The following is a 26,460-nucleotide window of genomic DNA, read 5'->3' as shown; positions in this document are numbered from 1 at the left end:
GGCTGTTGTCTGCTTTCTCCAGGCAGTACTGTATCATCAGCTTATAGAAGTAAAAGAAGTTTGATAAAACTAACCATTCATTCCCGTTGATATATTCTAAATGAATTTTTTCACCCTCAATATCAATGAGTGAGTGAGTGAGTATGGTTTTACGCCGCTTTTAGTAATATTCCAGCAATATCACGGCGGGGGACACCAGAAATGGGTTTCACACATTGTACCCATGTCGGGAATCGAACCCGGGTCTTCGGCGTGGCGAGCGAACGCTTTAACCACTAGGCTACCCGACCGCCCCTCATTATCAATGAGATATTGTTCTAAATCATTTAGGTATACAGTAAATAAGAGATGGTAGATGTTTTCTTTGTCTAACGCCAGTTAAGCAAGGGAAAACGTCGGTCATATTACCAGGTATCATCACACATCAGTGGGAACCCACATGCAGCTATCGTCATGCCCACATGCAGTGAGTCACAAATCGGTCAACTGGCAATGACTCCGTCTTTGTCTTGATAGTGTCGATAGCTACACTTCAATTGATATTCCATGTTCAGTCATACGAGATACAACAATCGTATCCATATTTTCAAGATAAACATACCGCTGTATTAAACACTGTTATCAGTCACGGTTCTACTGTTCCCACAGAAGTAATAAAGCGTGAACCACCACCATCGACCAGCAGAGGCGGCAAGCAGTCACAAGATCAACAGTCAGTTGGCCGCCATGGACGGAGACGGTTACAGCATCGTTACTGGCCAGGTCAGGACCTTCCACACGGCAGACTACGTCGTTCTCGCGGCGACATTGACGGTATCCGCTGGTATTGGCTTCTTTTACGCAGTCAAAGACCGTAACAATGTTTCCACTAGCGAGTTCCTGCTGGGAGGACGTAAGATGCACGTCATCCCCATCGCCATGTCGCTGCTGGTGACGTTCCTTTCGGCGTTGACTATTTTGGGCACGCCAGCTGAAGTATATACCTACAATTCCATGTTCTGGTGGATCTGTGTGGGGTTTGTCCTCGCCACGGTGGGAGCGGTCCGAGTATTCATACCCTTCTTCTACAGACTTGGGACGACCAGCGTGTTCGAGGCAAGACATTACAAAGGATTTTCACTGCTTGCTAATGCGATCTTTAAAACAATTTCCGTTTGTTTGTTTGTTGTTTAACGCCGCACCAAGCAATACCGCAGCTGTTTGACGGTGGTATGTAAATAACCGAGTCTGAACCAGACAATCAAGTGATTGATATCATGATCATCGATCCCACGCAAATGGGATACAATGACATACATCAACCAAGTCAGCGTGCCTGACCCCCCGATCCCTTTCGTCGCCTTTTCAACAAGCAAAGTCGCCTTTAACGACAAGCATGGGGTGCTGAAGACCTTCTCTAACCCGGACATTCACGCATTTATTTTACATATATAAAACAACCTAGTTCTAATGCAAGGTATGGCAGCTAAATACATTTAATATACATATCTTTTGAACGAAAGCATTATGTCGAGAGAGATTAGAGCCGTCATGATCTTGTAACAACTTACTAATATGTTCATTGTCAGGAACAAAGTCGCCTTGTACCGCTCTGGAAATGCCTTTGTTTATCACCCTACATTCCAAAATGATCAACTGGGCTCTAAATCTCAATCATCTCGAACCAATATTTAGCATCCTTGTTATCAAGTATTCTAATGTATGTTATCTTTTCAATTGCAGTACCTGGAAATGCGCTTTGGCCGGAGTGTTCGCTTCATCGTGTCCCTCCTGTTCGTTATTCAAATAGTAGGTGTTCCACATCTCGAGCTGCGTTAACAACAAACCCCTTTACTAACAAGCACAGTTCTGGTTGCGTATAAGTATGTTGGTATGAGAGAAGTGTTCTGCTACTGCCGCGTATGTTGGTATGAGAGAAGTGTTCTTCCACAGTCGCGTGTGTTGGTATGAGAGAAGTGTTCTGCTACAGTCGCGTATATTGGTATGAGAGAAGTGTTCTGCCACAGTCGCGTGTGTTGGTATGAGAGAAGTGTTCTGCTACAGCCGCGTATGCTTGTATGAGAGAAGTGTTCTGCTACAGCCGCGTATGTTGGTATGAGAGGAATATTCTGCTACAGTCGCGTGTGTTGGTATGAGAGAAGTGTTCTGCTACAGTCGCGTGTGTTGGTATGAGAGAAGTGTTCTGCTACAGCCGCGTATGTTGGTATGAGAAAAGTGTTCTGCTACAGCCGCGTATGTTGGTATGAGAGGAATGTTCTGCTACAGCCGCGTATGTTGGTATGAGAGAAGTGTTCTGCTTCAGCCGCGTATGTTGGCATGAGAGGAATGTTCTGCTACAGTCGCGTATGTTGGTATGAGAGAAGTGTTCTGCTACAGTCGCGTGTGTTGGTATGCGAGAGGTTTTCTGCTATAGCCGCGTATGTTGGTATGAGAAACATGTTATGCTACAGTCGCGTGTGTTGGTATGCGAGAAGTTTTCTGCTATAGCCGCGTATGTTGGTATGAGAAACATGTTCTGCTACAGCCGCGTATGTTGGTATGAGAGAAGTGTTCTGCCACAGTCGCGTGTGTTGGTATGAGAGAAGTGTTCTGCTACAGTCGCGTATATTGGTATGAGAGAAGTGTTCTGCCACAGTCGCGTGTGTTGGTATGAGAGAAGTGTTCTGCTACAGCCGCGTATGCTTGTATGAGAGAAGTGTTCTGCTACAGCCGCGTATGTTGGTATGAGAGGAATATTCTGCTACAGTCGCGTGTGTTGGTATGAGAGAAGTGTTCTGCTACAGTCGCGTGTGTTGGTATGAGAGAAGTGTTCTGCTACAGCCGCGTATGTTGGTATGAGAAAAGTGTTCTGCTACAGCCGCGTATGTTGGTATGAGAGGAATGTTCTGCTACAGCCGCGTATGTTGGTATGAGAGAAGTGTTCTGCTTCAGCCGCGTATGTTGGCATGAGAGGAATGTTCTGCTACAGTCGCGTATGTTGGTATGAGAGAAGTGTTCTGCTACAGTCGCGTGTGTTGGTATGCGAGAGGTTTTCTGCTATAGCCGCATATGTTGGTATGAGAAACATGTTATGCTACAGTCGCGTGTGTTGGTATGCGAGAAGTTTTCTGCTACAGCCGCGTATGTTGGTATGAGAAACATGTTCTGCTACAGCCGCGTATGTTGGTATGAGAGAAGTGTTCTGCCACAGTCGCGTGTGTTGGTATGAGAGTAGTGTTCTGCTACAGCCGCGTATGTTGGTATGAGAGGAATGTTCTGCTACAGCCGCGTATGTTGGTATGAGAGAAGTGTTCTGCTACAGCCGCGTATGTTGGTATGAGAAACATGTTATGCTACAGTCGCGTGTGTTGGTATGCGAAACATGTTATGCTACAGCCGCGTATGTTGTTATGAGAGAAGTGTTCTGCTACAGCCGCGTATATAAGTATGAGGAACATGTTATGCTACAGTCGCGTATGTTGGTACGAGAGAAATGTTTTGCTACAGCCGCGTATGTTGGTATGAGAGAAGTGTTCTGCTACAGCCGCGTATGTTGGTATGAGAGAAGTGTTCTGCTACAGCCGCGTATGTTGGTATGAGAGAAGTGTATTGCTACAGCCGCGTATGTTGGTATGAGAGAAGTGTTCTGCTTCAGCCGCGTATGTTGGCATGAGAGGAATGTTCTGCTACAGTCGCGTGTGTTGGTATGAGAGAAGTGTTCTGCTACAGTCGCGTGTGTTGGTATGCGAGAGGTTTTCTGCTATAGCCGCGTATGTTGGTATGAGAAACATGTTATGCTACAGTCGCGTGTGTTGGTATGCGAGAAGTTTTCTGCTATAGCCGCGTATGTTGGTATGAGAAACATGTTATGCTATAGCCGCGTATGTTGGTATGAGAGAAGTGTTCTGCCACAGTCGCGTATGTTGGTATGAGAGTAGTGTTCTGCTACAGCCGCGTATGTTGGTATGAGAGGAATGTTCTGCTACAGCCGCGTATGTTGGTATGAGAGAAGTGTTCTGCTACAGCCGCGTATGTTGGTATGAGAAACATGTTATGCTACAGTCGCGTGTGTTGGTATGCGAAACATGTTATGCTACAGCCACGTATGTTGGTATGAGAGAAGTGTTCTGCTACAGCCGCGTATGTTGGTATGAGAGAAGTGTTCTGCTACAGCCGCGTATGTTGGTATGAGAGAAGTGTATTGCTACAGCCGCGTATGTTGGTATGAGAGAAGTGTTCTGCTTCAGCCGCGTATGTTGGTATGAGATAAGTGTATCGCTACAGCCGCGTATGTTGGTATGAGAGAAGTGTTTTGTTACAGCCGCGTATGTTGGTATGAGAGAAGTGTTTTGTTACAGACGCGTATGTTGGTATGAGAGGAATGTTCTGCTACAGCCGCGTATGTTGGTATGAGAGAAGTGTTCTGCTACAGCCGCGTATGTTGGTATGAGAGAAGTGTTCTGCTACAGCCGCGTATGTTGGTATGAGAGAAGTGTATTGCTACAGCCGCGTATGTTGGTGTGAGAGAAGTGTTCTGCTACAGCCGCGTATGTTGGTATGAGATAAGTGTATTGCTACAGCCGCGTATGTTGGTATGAGAGAAGTGTTTTGTTACAGCCGCGTATGTTGGTATGAGAGAAGTGTTTTGTTACAGCCGCGTATGTTGGTATGAGAGGAATGTTCTGCTACAGCCGCGTATGTTGGTATGAGATAAGTGTATTGCTACAGCCGCGTATGTTGGTATGAGAGAAGTGTATTGCTACAGCCGCGTATGTTGGTATGAGAGAAGTGTATTGCTACAGCCGCGTTGTTGGTATGAGAGAAGTGTTTTGTTACAGCCGCGTATGTTGGTATGAGAGAAGTGTTCTGCTACAGCCGCGTATGTTGGTATGAGAGAAGTGTATTGCTACAGCCGCGTATGTTGGTATGAGTGAAGTGTTCTGCTACAGCCGCGTATGTTGGTATGAGAGAAGTGTTCTGCTACAGCCGCGTATGTTGGTATGAGAGAAGTGTATTGCTACAGCCGCGTGTGTTGGTATGAGTGTAGTGTTCTGCTACAGCCGCGTATGTTGGTATGAGAGAAGTGTTCTGCTACAGCCGCGTATGTTGGTATGAGAGGAATGTTCTGCTACAGCCGCGTATATTGGTATGAGAAACATGTTATGCTACAGCAGCGTAAATCATAAGCTTGAGATCCAATGTTGTTGCAGATGCTGTATATGTCATTCGTCCTGTACGCTCCCTGCCTCGCGCTCAGTGCAGGTAAGTCGGTAGGATTATGCAATTGGAATTTCTCAAGGTGCCCCTTATCATCACAACATATTAAATTTGGGACAACACTTTCTCAGTAAAGTACAGATTCTAGTACGTTTGTGGGATTCGAACCAACACGCTCAGAGTGAGGCATCTAATGTCCACTTTCTGAATGGCATTGTGTATTCTTAGCTTTCGGCCATGGGTGTCGCGCCAATATTTACACTTATCAGGGGTAAAGTAAGGGATCTAGACTACCAGTTGTTGGACTTCGATTTTGTGGAGTAGGTTCGATTGCTTACTTTGTGTGCTGGGGATTAGGTACCTCATTGTGAGAGTGTAAGTTCGAAACCCGGTGCGGACTCTAGCCCAAAAGTACTAGAATCCGTACTTTACTTAGAAAGTGTTACCCAAAATATATTGAACAACACAAGTTCCTGTGGCATTGAATTAGATTTAATGTAAAGTTATGTTTTTTACCAAATCTGAAACAATTTCGGTTTGCAACAGATAAAAGACTCCTGTAAGTGTTCAAATGGTTTAATTTGTCATACGACCACAGAAAATGCGTACTTTCATAAAAAACATGAATATGCCAAAATGTCAATTTACAAATCAATAGCGTGTGTGTCCACCTCTGGTTGCGATGCAAGCAACATATCTTCGTCTCTTGGAATGTACCAGGCGTCGCACAAAGTCCTGTGGGATATCTGTCCATATCTACTGGATCATGTTTCGAAGTACCTGGAGTGTCTGTGGAACACGTGGTTGACGTCGAAGGCGCCGATGTATCTCATCCCACATGTGCTCGATTGGTGCGAGATCAGGGGAGCGAGCCGGTCAGGGGATGACTTTCACGTTGTTTTGTTGAAGAGAATCCTGAACAAGTAGAGCAATATGAGGCCGGCGTTGTCATGTTGAAAGGTAATGCCTGGGCCATGTCGACGCAAAAACGGTTGAACAACAGGACCGATGATCTCGTCGCGGTAGCGCTGTCCATTGAGATTTCCCTCTACCACTATCAAACGGGTCCTCTGTCTTGCTGTAATCCCACCCCATACCATAACGCTGCCGCCCCCGAACCGATCTTCTTCCATGGCACAATGATTGACGAAACGTTCACCTCGACGTCGGTACACTCGAATCCGTCCATCGCTGTGGCTGAGGTGAAAACGAGACTCGTTGAACTTATCCCCACTGCATGGCCGTCCAGCGTAGACGCTGTCTTCACCACTGCAGACGTGCTTGACGGTGGTTTCCCGTCAAAATGGGACGTCTGGCGGGTCTTCTGGCGACAATCCCTGCACATCTGAGCCGACGACATACGGTTTGTGAAGATATTCGTCGAAGGCAGGGATGCTTCTTGCAGTCACTGTTGCTGGCTGGAATCGATTTCGTAGGTGTGTTGTTCGAATCCAGTTGTCTTGTCTATTATTGGTTTCTGTGGACGTTAATTGGTCTTGCAACATCACGTTGACTCGATTCTGCTTCTGGCATACCAATGGCTCACAGACGCTCATTTTCGGACAGGCGTGGCATTTCGTAATATTGAATGATTAAGTAATTTGTTGTTTTTCTGAGTGGTTGTTGTCAGCACGATGTTAAACAATGCATATGGAATCCCGTTAAAGCACATGTTTTAATACCTTTTCTTGGGTAGTGAAATGCATGGGGCTTGCATAAAAGTCAACTTTCGCATGGAATGCATGCTTTTCTGTAGCGTTTTTGTGACTTGATTCTATACATGTACTACAATATTGAAAAACAAACTTTACTTGTTTGAAAAATACACTAAAATATTGGTGTCACGGGAACTTCTGCTGTTGAATATATAACATTTGTTACATTTGACCACTTTCTAAAATTCACTGTGTTTTCATCTCACTGTTATTACACATATTACGGTAACTCTGTATCCTTGTGTTATGTCACCTGAATCATCCTGTGTTCACCCAGCTACTGGTCTCAGCCTGTGGGGTTCTGTGCTGTCTGTGGGGGTCGTGGCTACCTTGTACACAGCTCTGGTAAGAAAACCTCCTGACGTTCTGCTGCATCATTCGTCAACGACATATCCTTTCCAAACAAAACATACACATTTTTCACCACATTACCGACATTGTCTAATACACAGATACATTCAATTTTCTAAACCGTCATGTCAAAGTTTTGTTCTCATGAATACACGCATCGTTTTATATATGATATAGATATCATCTAGCAGGTATTTGTATTTTCTTCCCTTTACGATTTATGGTGAAGGGCGCACGACTTTTACAGATGTTAGGCGCGTAGATAGTAAGATTTACATGAGACTTCCATGTGGGCTTTCATGATACCATGTTATAACGAGGTGTGTGTCCCATGCACGCAGTATATGTAATTGTAGGGCGGAATGAAGGCGGTAGTGTGGACGGACACCTTCCAGGCGTTCGTCATCCTGGCCGGCCTCTTCGCTATCCTCATCCGGGGCTCCGCTGTGGTGGGCGGGTTTGATAAGGCCTGGATGATCGCTGACAAACGCTCCAGGATTGTGTTCCATGAGTATATATGCCTCCTTATACATTCACACAGTGTTTGAATGGTTTATACTTCGTGTCTGAACGGTTTACACTCCGTGTCTGAATGGTTTGTACTTCGTGTCTGAATGGTTTATACTCCGTGTCTGAATGGTTTATACTTCGTGTCTGAATGGTTTTTACTCCGTGTCTGAATGGTTTATACCCTGTGTCTGAATGGTTTATACCCCGTGTCTGAATGGTTTACACTCCGTGTCTGAATGATTTATACCCTGTATCTGAACGGTTTATACTTCGTGTCTGAATGGTTTACACTCCGGGTCTGAATGATATATACCCTGTGTCTGAATGGTTTATACCCCGTGTCTGAATGGTTTATACCCTGTGTCTGAATGATTTATACCCGTGTCTGAATGGTTTACACCCTGAGTCTGAACGGTTTATACACTGTGTCTAAATGATTTATTCCCCGTGTCTGAATTGTTTATAATTATACCCTGTGTCTGAACGGTTTATACTCCGTCACTGAATGGTTTATACTCCGCGTCTGAATGGTTCATACGCATATCTGAATGATTTATTCCCCTATCTGAATGGTTGATACCCCGTGTCTGAATGGTTTATACTCCGTCACTGAATGGTCGATACCCCGTGTCTGAATGGTTATACCCTGTGTCTGAACGGTTTATACTCCGCGTCTGAATGGGTTATACTCCGCGTCTGAAGTGTTTATACCCCTCATTATATTGATGCATAACCTTCTTAAAATAGATGCTATTAGTTTAATGACTGATGTAGATCTAGCAATCCACCCCCCCCCCCCCCCCCCCCCCCCCGAGTCTCTTCATTGTGTTACTCCACATATATCTCAAAATGTGATTTGATTATCTTTGGTGATTGTTTGTAATTATCTTTGAGATCTGATGATCTAATGTTCACCAGTTTCTACGTGCTAGTCCTACCCCACACGTTGTCCCTCACTACACATGCTATTCTTGACTATTCATTCCTATTCTTCCCGTTGAGCGTAATTGTCACCCCACGTGCCATTTCCCAGTTTCGACACTGACCCCACCACCCGACATTCCTTCTGGTCCCTGGTGGTAGGCGGCGGTTTCATGTGGATGTCGCTGTACGGAGTTAACCAGGCGCAGGTGCAGCGAGCCTTATCCTGTAGGAGCATCACCAAGGCCCAGATGTAAGTGCCACAAGCTCTGTTACACCCTCATGTAGTGAGCGCCCAGTGGTCACTTGTACAAAATAGATACCCGTAGAGGTTACTCCAAATTTTTAAGGCCTCATTTACAGTATTTTGAGGGGTGGTGGGGTAGCCTACTGGTTAAAGCGTTCACTTTTCACGCCAAAGACCCGGGTTCGATTCCCCGGCATGGGTACAATGTGTGAAGCCTATTTCTGTGTCCCCCGCCGTGATATTGCTGAGATATTGCTAAAAGCTGCGTAAAACAGTACTCATTCCAAACAGCAATTTGAAATGTGTATCGTGTCTCGATCTGCTCACAGTACTTGAATCTAATACCAGTAGTGGTAAACTTGTGTATTTATGTGCGCAGAGCATTGGTCCTCAACACCGTCTTCCTCATCATCGTCATCAGCATGTGCTGCATGATTGGCATCGTCATGTACGCCTTCTACTCCGACTGCCACCCCGTCAAGTTCAACAACCTCATCTCCAGGACGGACCAGGTCTGATTCACTCAAACATACATTCACGTTACGCAATGACACACACATGAAGATCCGGGTCAGAACAGGTCTTCAGCAAACCATGCTTGCTGTAAAAGGCGACTATGCTTGTCGTAAGAGGCGACTAGTGAGTGAGTATGATTTTACGCCGCTTTTAGCAATATTCCAGCAATATCACGGCGGGGGACACCAGAAATGCACTTCACACATTGTACCCATGTCTAGAATCGAACTCGGGTATTCGGCGCGAAGAGTGAACGCTTTAGCCACTAGGCTACCCGATCGCCCCTAAGAGGCGACTAACGGTATCTTGTGTTCAGACTCGCAGACTTGGTAGACAATCACAGGACTGTCCGGTCCAGACTCGATTATTTACATATTGCCGTTATGTAGCTGGAATATTGCTGATTGCGGCGTTAAACAACAAACAAACAAACTAAACGTAATACCATATTGTGTTGTAGTATAACGCATCTCGTGGCGGGATAAAGTTCTGTTCTCTACACACAGATACACAACGTCACGCCCACGTCTGTGTATGCTATTATATGCTTAACTGAATACATGCGACATTTTGCAAAATGGCATGCTAAAAATATTCACATATGCTAGTTATCTTGCCCTTAATTGATATTCTTATTCAGCGGCGAGACAGATAGCAACTGATACGGCCTGCGATTTGCATCAGAAAACTGATGACTGGGCCAGATAGTATGATCTGCGTTATCACTGCTGATACATATTCATGCATGACGATATCACAGCGGCGTGTGTGTGTGTGTGTGTGTGTGTGTGTGTGTATTGGGGGGGGACCAGAGATTGACCAGAGAGAAGAGGTAGGGGTTGAGGTGGGGGTTAAGATATGAGGGTTGACGTTGGGATTGCGGAGGGGGAGGAGGTTGGGGTTGAGATATAAGGTTTGAGATATTGGGGTTGAAATATGGGGTTGAGGTGGACGGCGTTCAGCTGGGGGTCTGGGAAGCAATCGGTAGTGGAATGAGGCGTGGTCGGTGCTATACGGGTGTAGACGGGTGTAGATATGTGTACAGGCGCTCGGATGTAGATGGACGTCCATACAAGGTGTGAAAAGGGTGAGGTGTAAACTGGAGATGTGGTGGTGACACGGTTGGGGTCGCAGTTGTATTCGTAGCCTCTCCCGCTTCATATCAGGTTGTGTGTCGTTTAGATGCTGCCACTCCTCGTGATGGACATCCTCGGCGTCTACCCAGGGATACCCGGCATGTTTGTGTCCTCCCTCCTCAGTGGCAGTCTCAGGTTAGTGTGTGTCCTGTCTACTGGTGGCAGTCTTCGGTATGTGTGTGTCCTGTCTACTGGTGGCAGTCTCCGGTATGGGTGTGTCCTGTCTGCTGGTTACAGTCTCAGGTATGTGTGTGTCCTGTCTACTGGTGGCAGTCTCAGGTATGTGTCTGTCCTGTCTACTGGTGGCAGTCTCAGGTATGTGTGTGTGTGTCCTGTCTGCTGGTGGGCAGTCTCAGGTATGTGTGTCCTGTCTACTGGTGACAGTCTCAGGTATGTGTGTGTGTCCTGTCTACTTGTGGCAGTCTCAGGTATGTGTTTGTGTGTCTTGTCTACTGGTGGCAGTCTCAGGTATGTGTGTCCTGTCTACTGGTGGCAGTCTCTGGTATGTGTGTGTGTGTGTCCTGTCTACTGGTGGCAGTCTCAGGTATGTGTGTCCTGTCTACTGGTGGCAGTCTCTGGTATGTGTGTGTGTGTGTCCTGTCTACTGGTGGCAGTCTCAGGTATGCATGTGTCCTGTCTACTGGTGGCAGTCTCGGGTATGTGTGTGTCCTGTCTACTGGTTACAATCTCAGGTATGTGTGTGTGTCCTATCTATTGGTTGCAGTCTCAGGTATGTGTGTGTGTCCTGTCTACTGGTGACAGTCTCAGGTATGTGTGTGTATGTGTGTGTCCTGTCTACTGGTGACAGTCTCAGGTATGTGTTTGTGTGTCCTGTCTACTGGTTACAATCTCAGGTATGTGTGTGTGTCCTATCTATTGGTGGCAGTCTCAGGTATGTGTGTGTGTGTCCTGTCTACTGGTGACAGTCTCAGGTATGTGTGTGTATGTGTGTGTCCTGTCTACTGGTGACAGTCTCAGGTATGCGTGTGTCCTGTCTACTTGTGGCAGTCTCAGGTATGTGTGTGTATGTGTGTGTCCTGTCTACTGGTGGCAGTCTCAGGTATGTGTGTGTCCTGTCTACTTGTGGCAGTCTCAGGTATGTGTTTGTGTGTCCTGTCTACTGGTGGCAGTCTCAGGTATGTGTGTCGTGTCTACTGGTGGCAGTCTCAGGTATGTGTGTGTGTGTGTGTGTCCTGTCTACTTGTGGCAGTCTCAGGTATGTGTTTGTGTGTCCTGTCTACTGGTGGCAGTCTCAGGTATGTGTGTGTATGTGTGTGTCCTGTCTACTTGTGGCAGTCTCAGGTATGTGTGTGTCCTGTCTACTTGTGGCAGTCTCAGGTATGTGTTTGTGTGTCCTGTCTACTGGTGGCAGTCTCAGGTATGTGTGTCCTGTCTACTGGTGGCAGTCTCAGGTATGTGTGTGTGTGTGTGTCCTGTCTACTGGTGGCAGTCTCAGGTATGTGTGTCCTGTCTACTGGTGACAGTCTCAGGTATGCGTGTGTCCTGTCTACTGGTGGCAGTCTCAGGTATGCGTGTGTCCTGTCTACTGGTGGCAGTCTCAGGTATGCGTGTGTCCTGTCTACTGGTGGCAGTCTCAGGTATGTGTGTGTATGTGTGTGTCCTGTCTACTTGTGGCAGTCTCAGGTATGTGTGTGTCCTGTCTACTTGTGGCAGTCTCAGGTATGTGTTTGTGTGTCCTGTCTACTGGTGGCAGTCTCAGGTATGTGTGTCCTGTCTACTGGTGGCAGTCTCAGGTATGTGTGTGTGTGTGTGTCCTGTCTACTGGTGGCAGTCTCAGGTATGTGTGTCCTGTCTACTGGTGACAGTCTCAGGTATGCGTGTGTCCTGTCTACTGGTGGCAGTCTCAGGGATGTGTGTGTCCTGTCTACTGGTTACAGTCTCGGGTATGTGTGTGTGTCCTATCTATTGGTGGCAGTCTCAGGTATGTGTGTGTCCTGTATACTGGTGGCACTCTCGTGTATCTGTGTGTCCTGTCTACTGGTGTCAGTCTCAGGTATATGTGTGTCCTGTCTACTGGTGGCAGTCTAAGGGATGCGTGTGTCCTGTCTACTGGTGCCAGTCTCAGGTATGTGTGTGTCCTGTCTGCTGGTTAAAGTCTCAGGTATGTGTGTATCCTGTATACTGGTGGCAGTCTCGGATATGTGTGTGTCCTGTCTACTGGTGGCAGTCTCGGGTATGTGTGTGTCATGTCTACTGGTTACAGTCTCAGGTATGTGTGTATGTCCTATCTATTGGTGGCAGTCTCAGGGATGTGTGTGTGTGTGTGTGTCCTGTCTACTGGTGACAGTCTCTGATATGTGTGTGTGTGTGTCCTGTCTACTGGTGGCAGTCTCAGGGATGCGTGTGTCCTGTCTACTGGTTACAGTCTCAGGTATGTGTGTGTGTCCTATCTCTTGGTGGCAGTCTCAGGTATGTGTGTGTCCTGTATACTGGTGGCACTCTCGTGTATGTGTGTGTCCTGTCTACTGGTGGCAGTCTCAGGTATGTGTGTGTCCTGTCTACTGGTGGGGTCTCAGGGATGCGTGTGTCCTGTCTACTGGTGCCAGTCTCAAGTATGTGTGTGTCCTGTCTGCTGGTTACAGTCTCAGGTATGTGTGTATCCTGTCTACTGGTTACAGTCTCGGATATGTGTGTGTCCTGTCTACTGGTAGCAGTCTCAGGTATGTGTGTGTCCTGTCTACTGGTTACAGTCTCAGGTATATGTGTGTCCTGTCTATTGGTGGCAGTCTCGGGTATGTGTATGTGTGTGTGCCCTGTCTCCTGGTGGCAGTCTCAGGGATGTGTGTGTGTGTCCTGTCTACTGGTGACAGTCTCAGATATGTGTGTGTGTGTCTCCTGTCTACTGGTGACAGTCTCAGGGATGCGTGTGTCCTGTCTACTGGTTACAGTCTCAGGTATATGTGTGTGTCCTATCTATTGGTGGCACTCTCGTGTATGTGTGTGTCCTGTCTACTGGTGGCAGTCTCTGGGATGTGTGTGTGTCCTATCTATTGGTGGCAGTCTCGGGTATGTGTGTGTGTGTCCTGTCTACTGGTGGCAGTCTCTGGGATGTGTGTGTGTGTGTGTCCTGTCTACTGGTTATAGCCTCAGGTATTTGTGTGTCCTGTCAACTTCAGCTCGTCTGGGATGATGTTTACGGCATGATTAGATCCAGCTGGTAACGCTAGCTCAGTTGAACCAATCTTTAGTTGACATAGCTGCTGTTTTCAATCATCTGATGTTGTGAAAGCCCCTGACTCGACTGTATCAACTCAAGTAGTGGTCACACCCGATAATGACATTGTTACTTGAGTTGTTTCATTTCCCTTGTTAAGGGCCTGTCGCTCTGTCTCCTGTCACCAGGTATGGGTTTTGCCCATGAATTTGTTGTGAAAAAACATTGATCAACTTACCAAATATTATGTTTTTATTTTTAATAAGATAACATTTACACCACTGTTGTACTGTTACCTTTCCCCGCAAGTATAGTTTCTCTTAATTTCTGGTCGATATATGTGAAATTCCATAAATACAGTTCAAATATTATGTTCCGTCCGAGAACATACGTTTCTATCAGTGTACGGGAACTATTTTTCAAATATCTAATTATTAAAACGGTAGCGCTCATTCGGCCTCGGATTGTGGGTTGTTGGTAATTAGTTATTATATCAATAAAACGTACGGCAGAACAGTCAACATGTGTACAATACAGACAGTACGTACATGTTTCTGCTTGTAAACGTAGTTCCATCTCCTCGGGGTTGAACGCTATTAGCGCCGTCGTTCCCGGCGACCTCATCAAGCCCTGGTGCTACAGCAACATCTCTGACAGGTCCTCCGCCATCATGTCAAAGGTTATAGGTAAGTGTGTCTATCTGTCAGGCCACATTCCGAGTGAGGGGTGTATATACATTCCAGTACCTGTATTTGGAGGAGGTGTTTTACAAGGTGATATATCGTTTAATGTGACGTTTGCACATTATACGTGTTTTCAATGTGAAGGGAGACGGGTTACATAAGCGATTGAAAGACACGTATTGATGGACTACTTCCAGAATCCCGGGTAATCCCCCAGATATTCCCTTGCACGGATAAAAATTGAGCCGTTTTTGTGCCATGTAATGTTGTGTTCAAGGTTTTTGCATACGTTGACAATAGGCAGTTTTGGACAGCATGCACGTGATGGATTGTCAATACGATCCAACCTCGAGAACAACAGGAATACAGGAATCCTACAATTATGGACGCCATTACCATCAGACTGTAACAATCGATGAATTTACTTCAGTAGGTCTACCTATTCGACATACCTTTATAATCACATTGATATGATCAACTAATTTAGCAATGGTGAGAAGGTGTATTGCCACACGTTTAGTTGCAACCTGCAAACTATTCCTCATCGCGCTGATCGTTGACGTCGTGCACATGAGGTAAATGCATGACGATGATCTCTGTGGATGACTTACCAAAGGATGTATAAAAAATATTGCTCATCTGATGATATTATTCAAATGCGTTTGTCGTTATCAAACTACAGAAGATGTAAGGCATGTTGAGCATCGTGTTGCAAGCGCTGACAAACCCGTGAAGCTCCGGACCGGAAGAGGTCTTCAGCAACTCAGGCTTGCCGTAAAAGGCGACAATGCTTGTCGTAAGAGGCGTCTAATGGGATCGGGTGGTTAGGCTCGCTGACTCGGTTGATGCATGTCATTGTATCCCAATTGCGTGGATTGATGCTGATGATGTCAATCACTGGATTGTCTGGTCCCGACTCGATTATTTACAGACCACCGTCACATGGCTTGAATATTGTTAAGTGCGGCGTTAAACAACAAACAACCAAACGAATATGCAAATAGAATCTAAATCATAATATGAAACTCGGGAATTATTCGTTGATTTTAACTGTAAATATGTTCGATGCCTTCCCAATAATGTGCTTCCTAGATTTTCATCGCCATAGAACTTTTTCACATCTATTATGATCTTCGCCTTCACGTGGACGCGGGTTACACTGGCAGCGCATAATATCTTCGCCTTCACGTGGACGCGGGTTACACTGGCAGCGCATAAGATCTTCGCCTTCACGTGGACGCGGGTTACACTGGCAGGGCAGAACATGCTCAGATGTTTCGCGAACTTAGTTTCAAAATGTCATTCAGCATTGCCTACTTCGCTCAGCTGATATTTCCTGATCATTACGAGGAAGGGTGGTCACATGAAACACCTGTATCATGGGTGTAATTGTATGCTGATTCCTCATTATGTTGACGAATCAGACTGAACGTGTAGCATGAATGACGTTTTAATGATCAATTCAGACCGTACGTGTAGCATGATTGGCGTTTTAATTCGCAATACAGTATGTAGCTGTAGCATGATTTTATATATAACATTATTGACGTTTTAATGAACAAATCAGATAGTACGTGTAACATAATTGACGTCTCAACGTACGGATCTGTTTTAACATGTAGCATAACTGACGTTTTATCGTACAAATCAGACCGTTGGTGTAACATAAATGACGTTTTAACGTAGAGGTCAATATGTAACTGTAAGATGATTGACGTTTAAACAAACAAATCAGCCTTGCCTGTAACATACTACAATCCAGGCTGCATCTTGACATGATCTTTCAGTGGCACTGAGCGGCTCCAGCATCATGCTTCTCTGCTTCGTTGTGTCGCGGATGGGCACGCTGCTTCAGGTGGGACTTTACTATATGATGGTCAGTCATGAGCAAGATATTGATATCAGGTATTGTAGTCTATACAACAAAATATACTGCAAACTGTGGGACAAATGTGATATGTTATATGTTTGAATTATGCATATGTTCAACCAGCAGGTGCCCGGTACGTTGAAATGGTAATGTGGCTGTTAACCTTCTAGTGCCTCACAGGCCGCTTGGGGTGTATACTCCCCAGGGAGCTGAGAATTATCTGCACATTGATCCTTTGACAGGGACAATGATGGTTTCTAGCGTCATCAGTATTGTCAAGGTTAATGGAATCTGGCGCATTATAAATGTGCGTATTATGCCAAAACGTTATGTGATAGATATCGAGATTAACTTAATATTATCAAAGGCTCATAACATTCTGGCTGTACATACCAGGCGGCTGCTGCAGCTACATCCCTCCTGAACGGTCCAATCTTCGGCATCTTTGTCCTCGGCATGTTCTTCCCTTGGGCAAACACGAAGGTAAGTCGTTTTCACGTGCGTGCGTGTGCGTGCATGTGCGTGTGTGTGCGTGCGTTTGCTTTTGCGTCTGCTTGCGTTTGCATTTGCGTGTGGGTGTGCGTGTGCGTGTGTGCATGATTTGGTGTTTGTGTCTCGAATACTTCCTTCCCTGTGGCCATGCTGGGCTTGTAACTTCATCATTTCTCTGTCCAGGGCGCAATTGTTGGCAGCATAACATCGGTAGCATTCATGGCCTGGATCGGAGTTGGCGCGTTTGTGCACAGGACAGCAAGTAGCGTCCGCTCGCCCATCTTCACTCATGGATGCAACTGGAACGTAACCATGGATAATAATAATACAGTATCTATGACGACAGCCTCAACTGTCTTGGAGTCGAACGTGACAACACTTGCAATGACGACAGACGCAAGCTCAAGGTTTGATAATCGTTTTGCATGTAACTATAGGGTTTTAGTGTTTGTTGGGGTGTCTGTAAACCTCACTACCACGAGGGTCCATCGAGACGTCCCTGGCCTCATGTGTCTTGTGACATGTAATGTGTTAACACGTGCGTGACAAATATCCCCTCTCGGAAGACCTGACATCAACACAAGGCGTCAGAAGTCACAGACGACTGCCTCTCTTGTCAAAAGTCATCAAGAGAATTTGCCAGGGGTGAGAGAAACTGCGAAAATGGAGAAAACTGAGAAAAAGCTGTGATTAAGATGCAAGTCACACTCAGATAGGAAGCGCGTTTTCCTGGTTACTGGTCTTCATTCATAACTGTTAAGGAATGGTCTGTAGAATTTAAGCGAGGCAGGAGTAGCTCAGAAGATGAGGCTAGGTCTGGTCGTTGTGGAGATGCCACGTGTGAAAGTTATCCACTCCATGGTAATGCAATGTATTAAACTCCGGCACATCACTGAGTTGGTGGGCTGTGTTTTGGGTCAGTACAGTTCATCTCAACCGACACATTCCTCATGACAAGGTTTCCGCAAGTGTTGACATCAAATCAGAAGCTGACCCGAATGAGTGAGTGTTTAATTTTAACTCACGTCGGCAATATTTCAGCCATAATGTGACTTGTGACCCGAATTAACGTACCCATAATTAGCTAGCAGTATAATCCAGGCATTGTGCGAATCGTAACCCCGGTTCATCACCTTTATCCAGAGTAAAAACTGTCGAAGACATAGAGTAAGTGAGTGAGGTTGATTTTACGCCGCCTTTAGCAATATTCCAGCAATATCACGGCGGGGGACACCAGAAATGGGCTTCAAACATTGTACCCATGTCGGGAGTCGCACCAGTGTCTTCGGCGTGACGAGCGAATGCTTTATCCATACGGCTACCCGTCCGCCCCTCGAAGACATAGAGGAGACTTTTCGTCAAACCCACCAAAGTCGTACAAGAGGGTGGCGTCAATTGACAAAACCATGGCTTCGGTTTGTTATCCTTAATTCTATCTGCAACGAGGTCAGATTATGAACGGACAACCACACGGCACAGGACAACGTCAGTAGAGAGAAGCTATCAAGGAAAGGAAAGCTTCGTGCACGTGTGCTACTGCGTCAGGACAATGGGCCAGTACACACTTCACATCCTACTGCCCTGACCTGGTACCCTCACATCTCAATCACACCTGTATGGTGGAGTTTGTACCTGTAACCACAAGGTAATTGTCGTCTTCAAGTCTTTTCTGGCGACCAAAGTAAAGACGCCTGTAAGGCAGGACTTACCAAGCTGGAGCATTGCTGGATGGAGAGCACTGAAGTCAAAGGAAATTACTTTAAAAGTTATCTGTGAACATTTTTTTATTCTTAACGACTTTCAATACGAGACCATGACAGTTTCGATTTACCCTTGTAAAGAGTTTGATTCTCCTTGTATTTCTTGCACCCAATAGAATATTCTTTACCCGATGCCATCATTAACATGGCCTCCACGTCAACAATGTTGTCGGGGAATTAATGTATGGGACCATCATTGACAGGTTCTGGATCTGATTGCAGCGTATTCCTCCCCTTGTACTCGCTGTCCTACATGTACTACACGCCCACCGCCATGGCTGTCCTGGTACTGGTGGGGCTTGGCACCAGTCTCCTCACAGGTGAGTGAGTGAGTGAGTGAGTGAGTGAGTGAGTGAGTGAGAGTGTGAGTGTGAGTGTGATGGTGGGTCGGTCGGTGGGTCGGTCGGTCGGTCCGTCCGTCCGTCCGTCCGCCCGTCAGTCAGTCAGTCAGTCAGTCCATCTAGTGATTTGATGAGTGAAGGGACTGTGGTACGGGGTGATGTTGGTTGCTGTGACAAGTTGATTATAAATGAGTGAGTGGGACGAGTTGACTTGTGTTGAGAAAACTGACTTTTAGTGGGTTATCGAGACAGGTTGAATGGTACTGTACGTGTGAGACAAATTACCAGAAGTGAATGGGTTGGCAGGATGGAAGGAGGATGGGTGATGGCCTGTGTGGCAGAGCAAGTGGGTGGTTAAAGTGGTCTTCAGGGCTATGTGAGTCACTATGGTCCGAGATGTAAGAGCAGGTATGTGGTATCAAAGCCTATACAACATATGATTCTGGTTCTAAAGATTTGTGTTGATGGTATTGTTAGGACCACGCCAGCCATCCAGCTTGGATCCCCGCCTCATCAGCCCGCTGTTTGACCGTCTGTTCCCCTGTCTGCCGGAGATGCTTCTCAAACCCCTCAGATGCGGCGTGGACCATGGCCTAGATAAACAGGTCATTCACTATTCACTCTTTGGACCTTAAAATAAGATAACTCATCTACTACACATTAACTAATTCATAGCCTGTTCTCTCTGTGGATCATGGCGTATATAGCGAGGCAACTAACCATTCGCGCCATACATCCTGTAGATGTCTTGGAGAAAAGGATTCTGTTCCCGAAAATGCTAATAAATATAATTTGCCTGATGCCCAGAAGAATAGGTGAGGTGAGGTGAAGTTGGGTTTAACGTCGCGTCCAAGATTATTGCACTTATATAGCAACATGCATGCACGTCAATCCACGCAATTGGGATACGATGACATGTATCAACCGAGTCAGCGAGCCTGACCACCCGATCCGTTAGTCGCCTCTTACGACAAGCATAGTCGCCTTTTACGGCAAGCATGGGACCTATTCAAACCCAGAACTTCACGGGTCCAGACTGTTTTGAAGCACTGCATACAAATCATCACAGCACCTAGAGACATATAACTTTGTCTCCTAACCCTCTGCAGATGTAAATTGTTCTGATTTTGAATTAGGCTGAGGATGGTCTCCCCTTGGCCTTCTTCAATGCGTTCAAATTCTGACGTTCAGTGCAGTGTCGCGTCCCTATGTATGCATGGCTCCGGTGATCGTGGCTTCGAATCCTATATGTATATATATATATCATCATATGTATTTCAGGGCTATAATGTAGCATCAGTTTTGTCCGGAGACGATTCGTCTTTCGGCAAAGGAATCAGGACACAAGCAGATACCAGTGCAGCTGACAATGGCTTGACCCTGCTTCACACCTACTCCTAGAATGCGACATGTCAAGGCCGCGTGGTCCACGGTGCTTCCCCGTCACGAGGGGGAGTCGTGCCCCAACAACGTAGCCTGGCGCTCATGATGGTGTGCTTCCCCGTCACGAGGTGGAGTCGTGCCCAACAACGTAGCCTGTCGCTCATGGTGGTGTACTTCCACGGCCAATCTCATTAGAACAATGCAGTTTACAGCTGCCGCGACACTCGACAGTGGATAGTGTTCACCATGCGTTGATGTGAATGTTTAATTTGGTCACCCAAACCATATACCACCATTCAGCGATTCTTGTAAAACGTATCCCTATATTTAAATCCAGTTATTCTATGATAAGTTCAAAAAAGCAAAATGTTACTTTGACTCCCTGCTTTCCCTTCACAACTACCATCTTGCATGAGAGCTGAATGTCTCTGTAGATTAACTTTGTTAATCCATTAGTTGTCATAGGGATTAAAGTACTCATGGAAATAAAAAAAAACTGTTTCGCTGGATTTAATAATCGACACAAAGCATTACGTAAATGTAAATACGAAATAACAAAACAACTGGAAAAGTACTAGTCTGGATTTGCTAGTTTTATCTCAGTGCTCAATACAAAATGTACTTTACAGGAGGTAATTTGTAGGCACTTTCAACATTCAAAAATAAAACTAAGTCTAAATTGACATGGCAGAAACAGGCTATAGGCATTATGCAAATTAGCCTGGAAAAAAGTTATCAAAACAACAATAAAAATAACAGCTATGTTTATGTACAGAATAATAATAACATGTAAGTGTTGTTTGAGAAGGGAATATGTTACTTTTACGTTCTGATATTTTGACGATGATTCACTATCCAACAATGCCACTCACAAATCACAAACCCCTGACAAATCACATGCACGTGGGTTTCAAGCACCTGTTTTCACCTGTCGTCAAGGTGTCATAGGTCATGGACATTCACCTTGATCCACTTACACCTGGTTATGCTCAGTTTCACAATAGTCTGTTTTGTTCATATTTTTACACACTTTTACGTTTAAAAAGACATAAAAACCTTTGATACGCTGTATTTGTGCCAAGGCCCAATTAGTACTAATTGAGTCGTTTGAATATTTATATATTTTGTATATTTACTGCATTTATTTAAAATCTGAGATCGAAAAAACTGGTTATTTTTCATTTCCGTGAGTACTTTAATACATTAATTCAGTACGTCTGGTTGTGTCTGATGGATTAATTCAGTACGTCTAGTTGTGTCTGATGGATTAATTCAGTACGTCTAGTTGTGTCTGATGGATTAATTAAGTACGTGTTGTTGTGTCTAATGGATTAATTCAACATATATATTTCATATTTGGACATCATGTCCCTTATGGGCCACCGTACCCAAGAGTATTATAAATATAAAACGTTAGTTATATAACTTTTCCATGAAGTATCACAATTTCATGAGGTAAACATTCCAAACGGCATCTGTATCTGTAATATCCTGTTTCCGTTCTTATTCGATCTGTTTGGCATGTGCACAATCGTCCATGTGTCGCGACAGTGTTGCTGCAAGTCCAGCCATTACTAGCCCGTCGAAATGGAATAGTTTCAAGTTATTTTGTAATGAGAGAATGTTGATTAATAGCTAATCTGCAGCCCTAACTTAAAGTCTCAATTGGGATACACTGAAAACACGCTACGTTTTTCTCTCAAAATGGGCGTTGGCTGAACTTAAACATTCTAATGCAGCTTGGTGGAAGTTTCTCCAAAACACCGCCTCTCCTTCACAGTGTACGGGTGTTCGTCAGGGGCCCGTGTTCGCCCGTGTTCATTCTGTGTCCTACACATGGATGTATATTGACTTGTAACTTTGTTGCCTCGATTGCTGTAAAACGTATATTCGCCTTGTTGACAAATTTTACACCCAAATGTCCATAAGTTTAATATTCTTTTATCTACAACCAACACAAAGCTGATTATTAATATCGCTAAATATCTGTATCACAGTAAAGAAGAGAGAACACGTATTTTATCATTGTGACTGTTGCCATAAATATGCCATACATTTTGTACAAAGGGCATGTGGCCTGTACTGTACTGTACTGAATAAAGATCTGGACAAATTTTATGTACGCTTCATGTATATAGACCGGATCCCGTCACCAAAGTGACGGTAGCTGTATGAAGTAAATATATTCTGTAGCCCCACATCACTTTTCCATAGACGGTCAAGACTGAATAATATTCATGCCAAACGATACTCATTTACAAAGTTGAATAATGATTTATTTAGCATTGAGATGAGAAATCCCGTCAATGTGATTCACACTGCCGGACCTGTGGTCAGTATTGTCTGTCATGTGGTATATCTAGTGAACAGAGTTAGGCTGGGATGACAACCTTGTCTGAGCCAACTTACACGGCGATACGGATCGGACCCATGCATGCATTGAGCGATCACTTCTCTCGGTACAACCGTACTGAAGTCGATAATTTGTTGAACTCAAAATGTCTACCTTGTATCGTGTTCTATTTTCAGCCTCCTTTCAGCCTGTGACGCATGTTGTAAATGAAGTATTGTCAATATGCGTAGAAGCGGCATTCTAGGTAGACTAACGCCTAGTCTCTGATGTCAACATATTTTACAGAAAATCATGTTACAGAAGAAATCTTCATAAAACGGAGTCAAGAGACTTTCTTCATTTTCAACCTGCAGTAATCTAGACTTGCCAAATATTATGTGATAATAATTGGCTGTGTTGGATATATTTGTTTCATGGTCTGTATGACGGGCTCCTGCTAAGTTGTCATAACTTGTACCCAATCCTTTTAACTTTATGTGAATAAAACATGTTTGAAACAACACCTATTACAGATACGAACATTGGAAGGCATACATGTATCTCTTGAACACCGACACACGTTACTATGGTAACCTGTGGTAACCTGTATTCTTGTTGTACTTGAAGTGGGCGGTCGGGCAGCCTAGTGGTTAAAGCGTTTGCTCTTCACGTCAAAGTGTGAAGCCCATTTCTGGTGTCCCCTGCCGTGATATTGTTGGAATACAGCTAAAAGCGGCTTAAACATACTGACTCACTCAAATGTACTTGAAGTGAAATATGAAAGTATTTTGTAATCTCGTAAAAATTGTAATTGGAAGAAACGCGTGTAAAATGAGGCATGCGTCTCGTGGTTGCTCGCCTTTCTCGTGAGGTGAGGGGAAATCGGGTTAACGTCGCATTAAAGATTATTGCACTTATAGAGCGACGTATAAGCGTGTGTGTGTGTGTGTGTGTGTGTGTGTGTGTGTGCTTGTGCTAGTCCGAACTAATGCCGGGTTTTGCCCATTGAGATACCATGTCGAGGCTTAACATGAATACCTGACTCAGGCCATCTTTTTAACGTCTTTTTTTGTGACGCGGCCTGGGATCGGACCACCGACTTTTCGCTCTCCGGCACAATGACATGCAATCAGTGGTCGAATCTCAGCAACCCGTGAAGATCCGGGGTAGAATAGATCTTCAGCAACCCATGCTTGTCGTAAGAGGCGACTAACGGGATCGGGTCAGGCTCGCTGATGGTTGATGCATGTCATTATATACCAATTGCGTTGATCGATGATCATGATGTCAATATAGACTGTGGCGTTAAGCACAAAAAAACAAAAAACTTTATTCATAGCAATCTAGCGCGCTGAATTTCATTTAATTGATGTCATGGTAAAGCTGCCCGTATTGTTTTTGGAAACCTTTAACTATTATAACAATAATTATAGTGGGAAAATTAATCTAGATAACGCGAGTATTACTCACAGGTTAATTTTTTCTCACGAAAACGGAAAGTGTACAACCATCCCGATAAACATGATGAGCGTGTGGCTGGGCCTCACAAAACCCGCATATGGGATTATCAGCTTTACCGCTGCAGAATGAGTAAACACAGACCTATTGTCGCCAATCCCATGACAGTCTGCACGTCGCTGTACCACCGCTTGAATACTACCCGTGTAGCGTGGAGGTCACGCCCTCCACTCACGGTATCATTACCCAGTCCCTTAACTCCAGCGCGTTGAGATCAGATTCACCACTTACCACGAGTTCCGCTCCATAACACGGGAAGAATTCGGCTAAGCTGTAGGTGGAGGAAGGCTGACAGCTTGAACGACTACTAGTCCGCACTCAGCCTCGAGTGAACTCTGAAACCCTATGTCTCACCCCCTGCCACGACACACATACCTCACCCCTACATTATTATTCACGCAAGAGGCCATAAAGAAATAGATACCTCAGCCAACACATTGTCATATGACAGAGTGTGTCCTCTCAGTTTTAATAATATCTGTTTCGTGGGTTGTTTAATAGAATTCCCACCGTATAGGCTTAGTTGAGCAATATGTGACCAGATTCAAACATTTATTACATACTCGTAAGGGTTTATCCAATATCTTGTAATATTTACAATATTCATAGACAAAATGATTTTTCCGAACAATGAGGCGTTTATACCTAACAATAAACACTAACAATTCTGGGTTCGTGTGAACGACGTTTGGGATTGGAATGTAGGCGGTATTTGGGGGGAATGTTACCCCAGCAAACTCTCCCTATTCTTCATCTAACCAAGTGGTGAAACGGTACTGGTAAACCTATGAGCATTGTGATCCGGTATCGATGCATGGTAACTTGCATGGTGGACATGCCTCAAAGTTGGTACTGTGATGAATGAAATGCCTCAAAGATGGTACTGTGATGGTTGACCTGCCTCAAAGATAGTACTGTGATGAATAAAATGCCTCCAAGATGGTACTGTGATGAATGAAATGCCTCAAAGATGGATGGTACTGTGATGAATGAAATGCCTCAAGGATGAAAAAGTGATCGGAGACATGCCACAACGATGCTATTGTAATGGGTGACCTGCCTCAAAGATGATAAAGTGACAGATGACCTGCCTCAAAGAAGAAAAAAGTGACAGATGACCTGCCTCAAAGATGATAAAGTGACAGATGAACTGACTCTAAGATGGTAAAATGACAGATGACCTGCCTCAGAGATGGTAAAGTGACAGATGACCTGCCTCAAAGATGGTATTGTAATGGGTGACCTGCTTCAAAGATGATAAAGTGACAGATGACCTGACTCTAAGATGGTACTGTTATGTGCGCCTAGATTGAAGTTTTTGAATGTAATGTCGGAAAAGCTGGGAATTTTTTTTTTTTGCCTGTTCAAACAAGAGAGAACTTTTCGCGGACATTTGCCATTAAAATGTCGAGGAAATACCGATCTATCTGTCTACATGTGGTTTAATCATTTAAGTAAATCCTGTCGACAATTTTAAAGTAGACAATAACATCTGCCATAGTACCATAGCCATGGTACACGACAGGTTGTATTACCGAACTGCCTTTAAGTAAGCTCTTGGGCTCGTCTCGTCTACGGTATGATAAATAAAACAAACAAGGTAGGGATCTTCTCAAAAACAAAACCAAGATGTAAAAAAATATAAGGCAGCTTTTGGACAGGACTGATTAGGCGTAGACTGCCCAAGCTTTTGGGGCAGAAGGAACCCTCCACTTGAATAAGAACTCAGGAGGCAAAAATAGAAACAATTAACGTGTCCCTGACAACATTAATTATCGCTCTCGGCGAGATAGGATAGGATTTCGATACACTTCACGTGGCGATGAAATATTCCATCCTGTATATGAGGCCACCATTATCTTCGCAACATTCTTGACCATCGCAGTCAGGGCTTCCAGATCATTTACCTTGAAAACACCTGGGTGAATACCAATCATTCCACTGACTACCGTCAGATGGACGAAACGAACCCATGGTACCATCAGCTAAAGGTAATCGTGTCATTGTTTCACACGCCGGCCCCCGTGACCTCGGTGTTATTGTCATGGAAAACGCTACGAGAACCAGATATTGTCGTGCCAACCATGAGTTTATGAAGGCAATCATGCAGGAATACCTGGCAGCTTGCAATGTCGACTTCAGACCATTTGAGTGAGGGTTCAACTCATGGAGAAAATGCACCTGAATGAGCAAACAGTGAAGTACAAGAAAGATGTCCTGGAGGCACAACACGGTCACGTTTCCTTCGAACGCCAGACAGACATTGTGAGCTCAAACCTACTGAGCCTATTTTGGCTGACTGTAAAGGGCTCGT

At 44.9% G+C, this 26,460-nt stretch overlaps 1 protein-coding gene across 1 annotated transcript; it reads left to right on the top strand.

Moving 5' to 3' along the window:
- Positions 1-897: 897 nt before the first annotated feature.
- LOC124121084 (sodium-dependent multivitamin transporter-like) lies at positions 898-20,314 on the top strand. Its single transcript, XM_048392996.1, has 17 exons — positions 898-1,095; positions 1,723-1,788; positions 5,190-5,241; positions 7,189-7,256; positions 7,619-7,773; positions 8,806-8,946; positions 9,320-9,452; positions 10,639-10,835; positions 12,077-12,190; positions 13,196-13,273; positions 14,338-14,453; positions 16,238-16,305; positions 16,717-16,803; positions 16,996-17,219; positions 18,795-18,892; positions 19,391-19,518; positions 20,195-20,314. The coding sequence occupies exons 1-17, from the start codon at positions 898-900 to the stop codon at positions 20,312-20,314; spliced, it is 2,043 nt and encodes a 680-aa protein (XP_048248953.1).
- The last annotated feature ends 6,146 nt before the right edge of the window (positions 20,315-26,460 follow it).

Source organism: Haliotis rufescens, unplaced genomic scaffold (assembly GCF_023055435.1).
Source record: "Haliotis rufescens isolate VD_foot unplaced genomic scaffold, xgHalRufe1.0.p SCAF_11, whole genome shotgun sequence".
Lineage (NCBI taxonomy): Eukaryota > Metazoa > Mollusca > Gastropoda > Lepetellida > Haliotidae > Haliotis > Haliotis rufescens.
The sequence above is the reverse complement of the archived record's forward strand: the minus strand, read 5'-3'. Positions and strand labels throughout refer to the sequence as shown.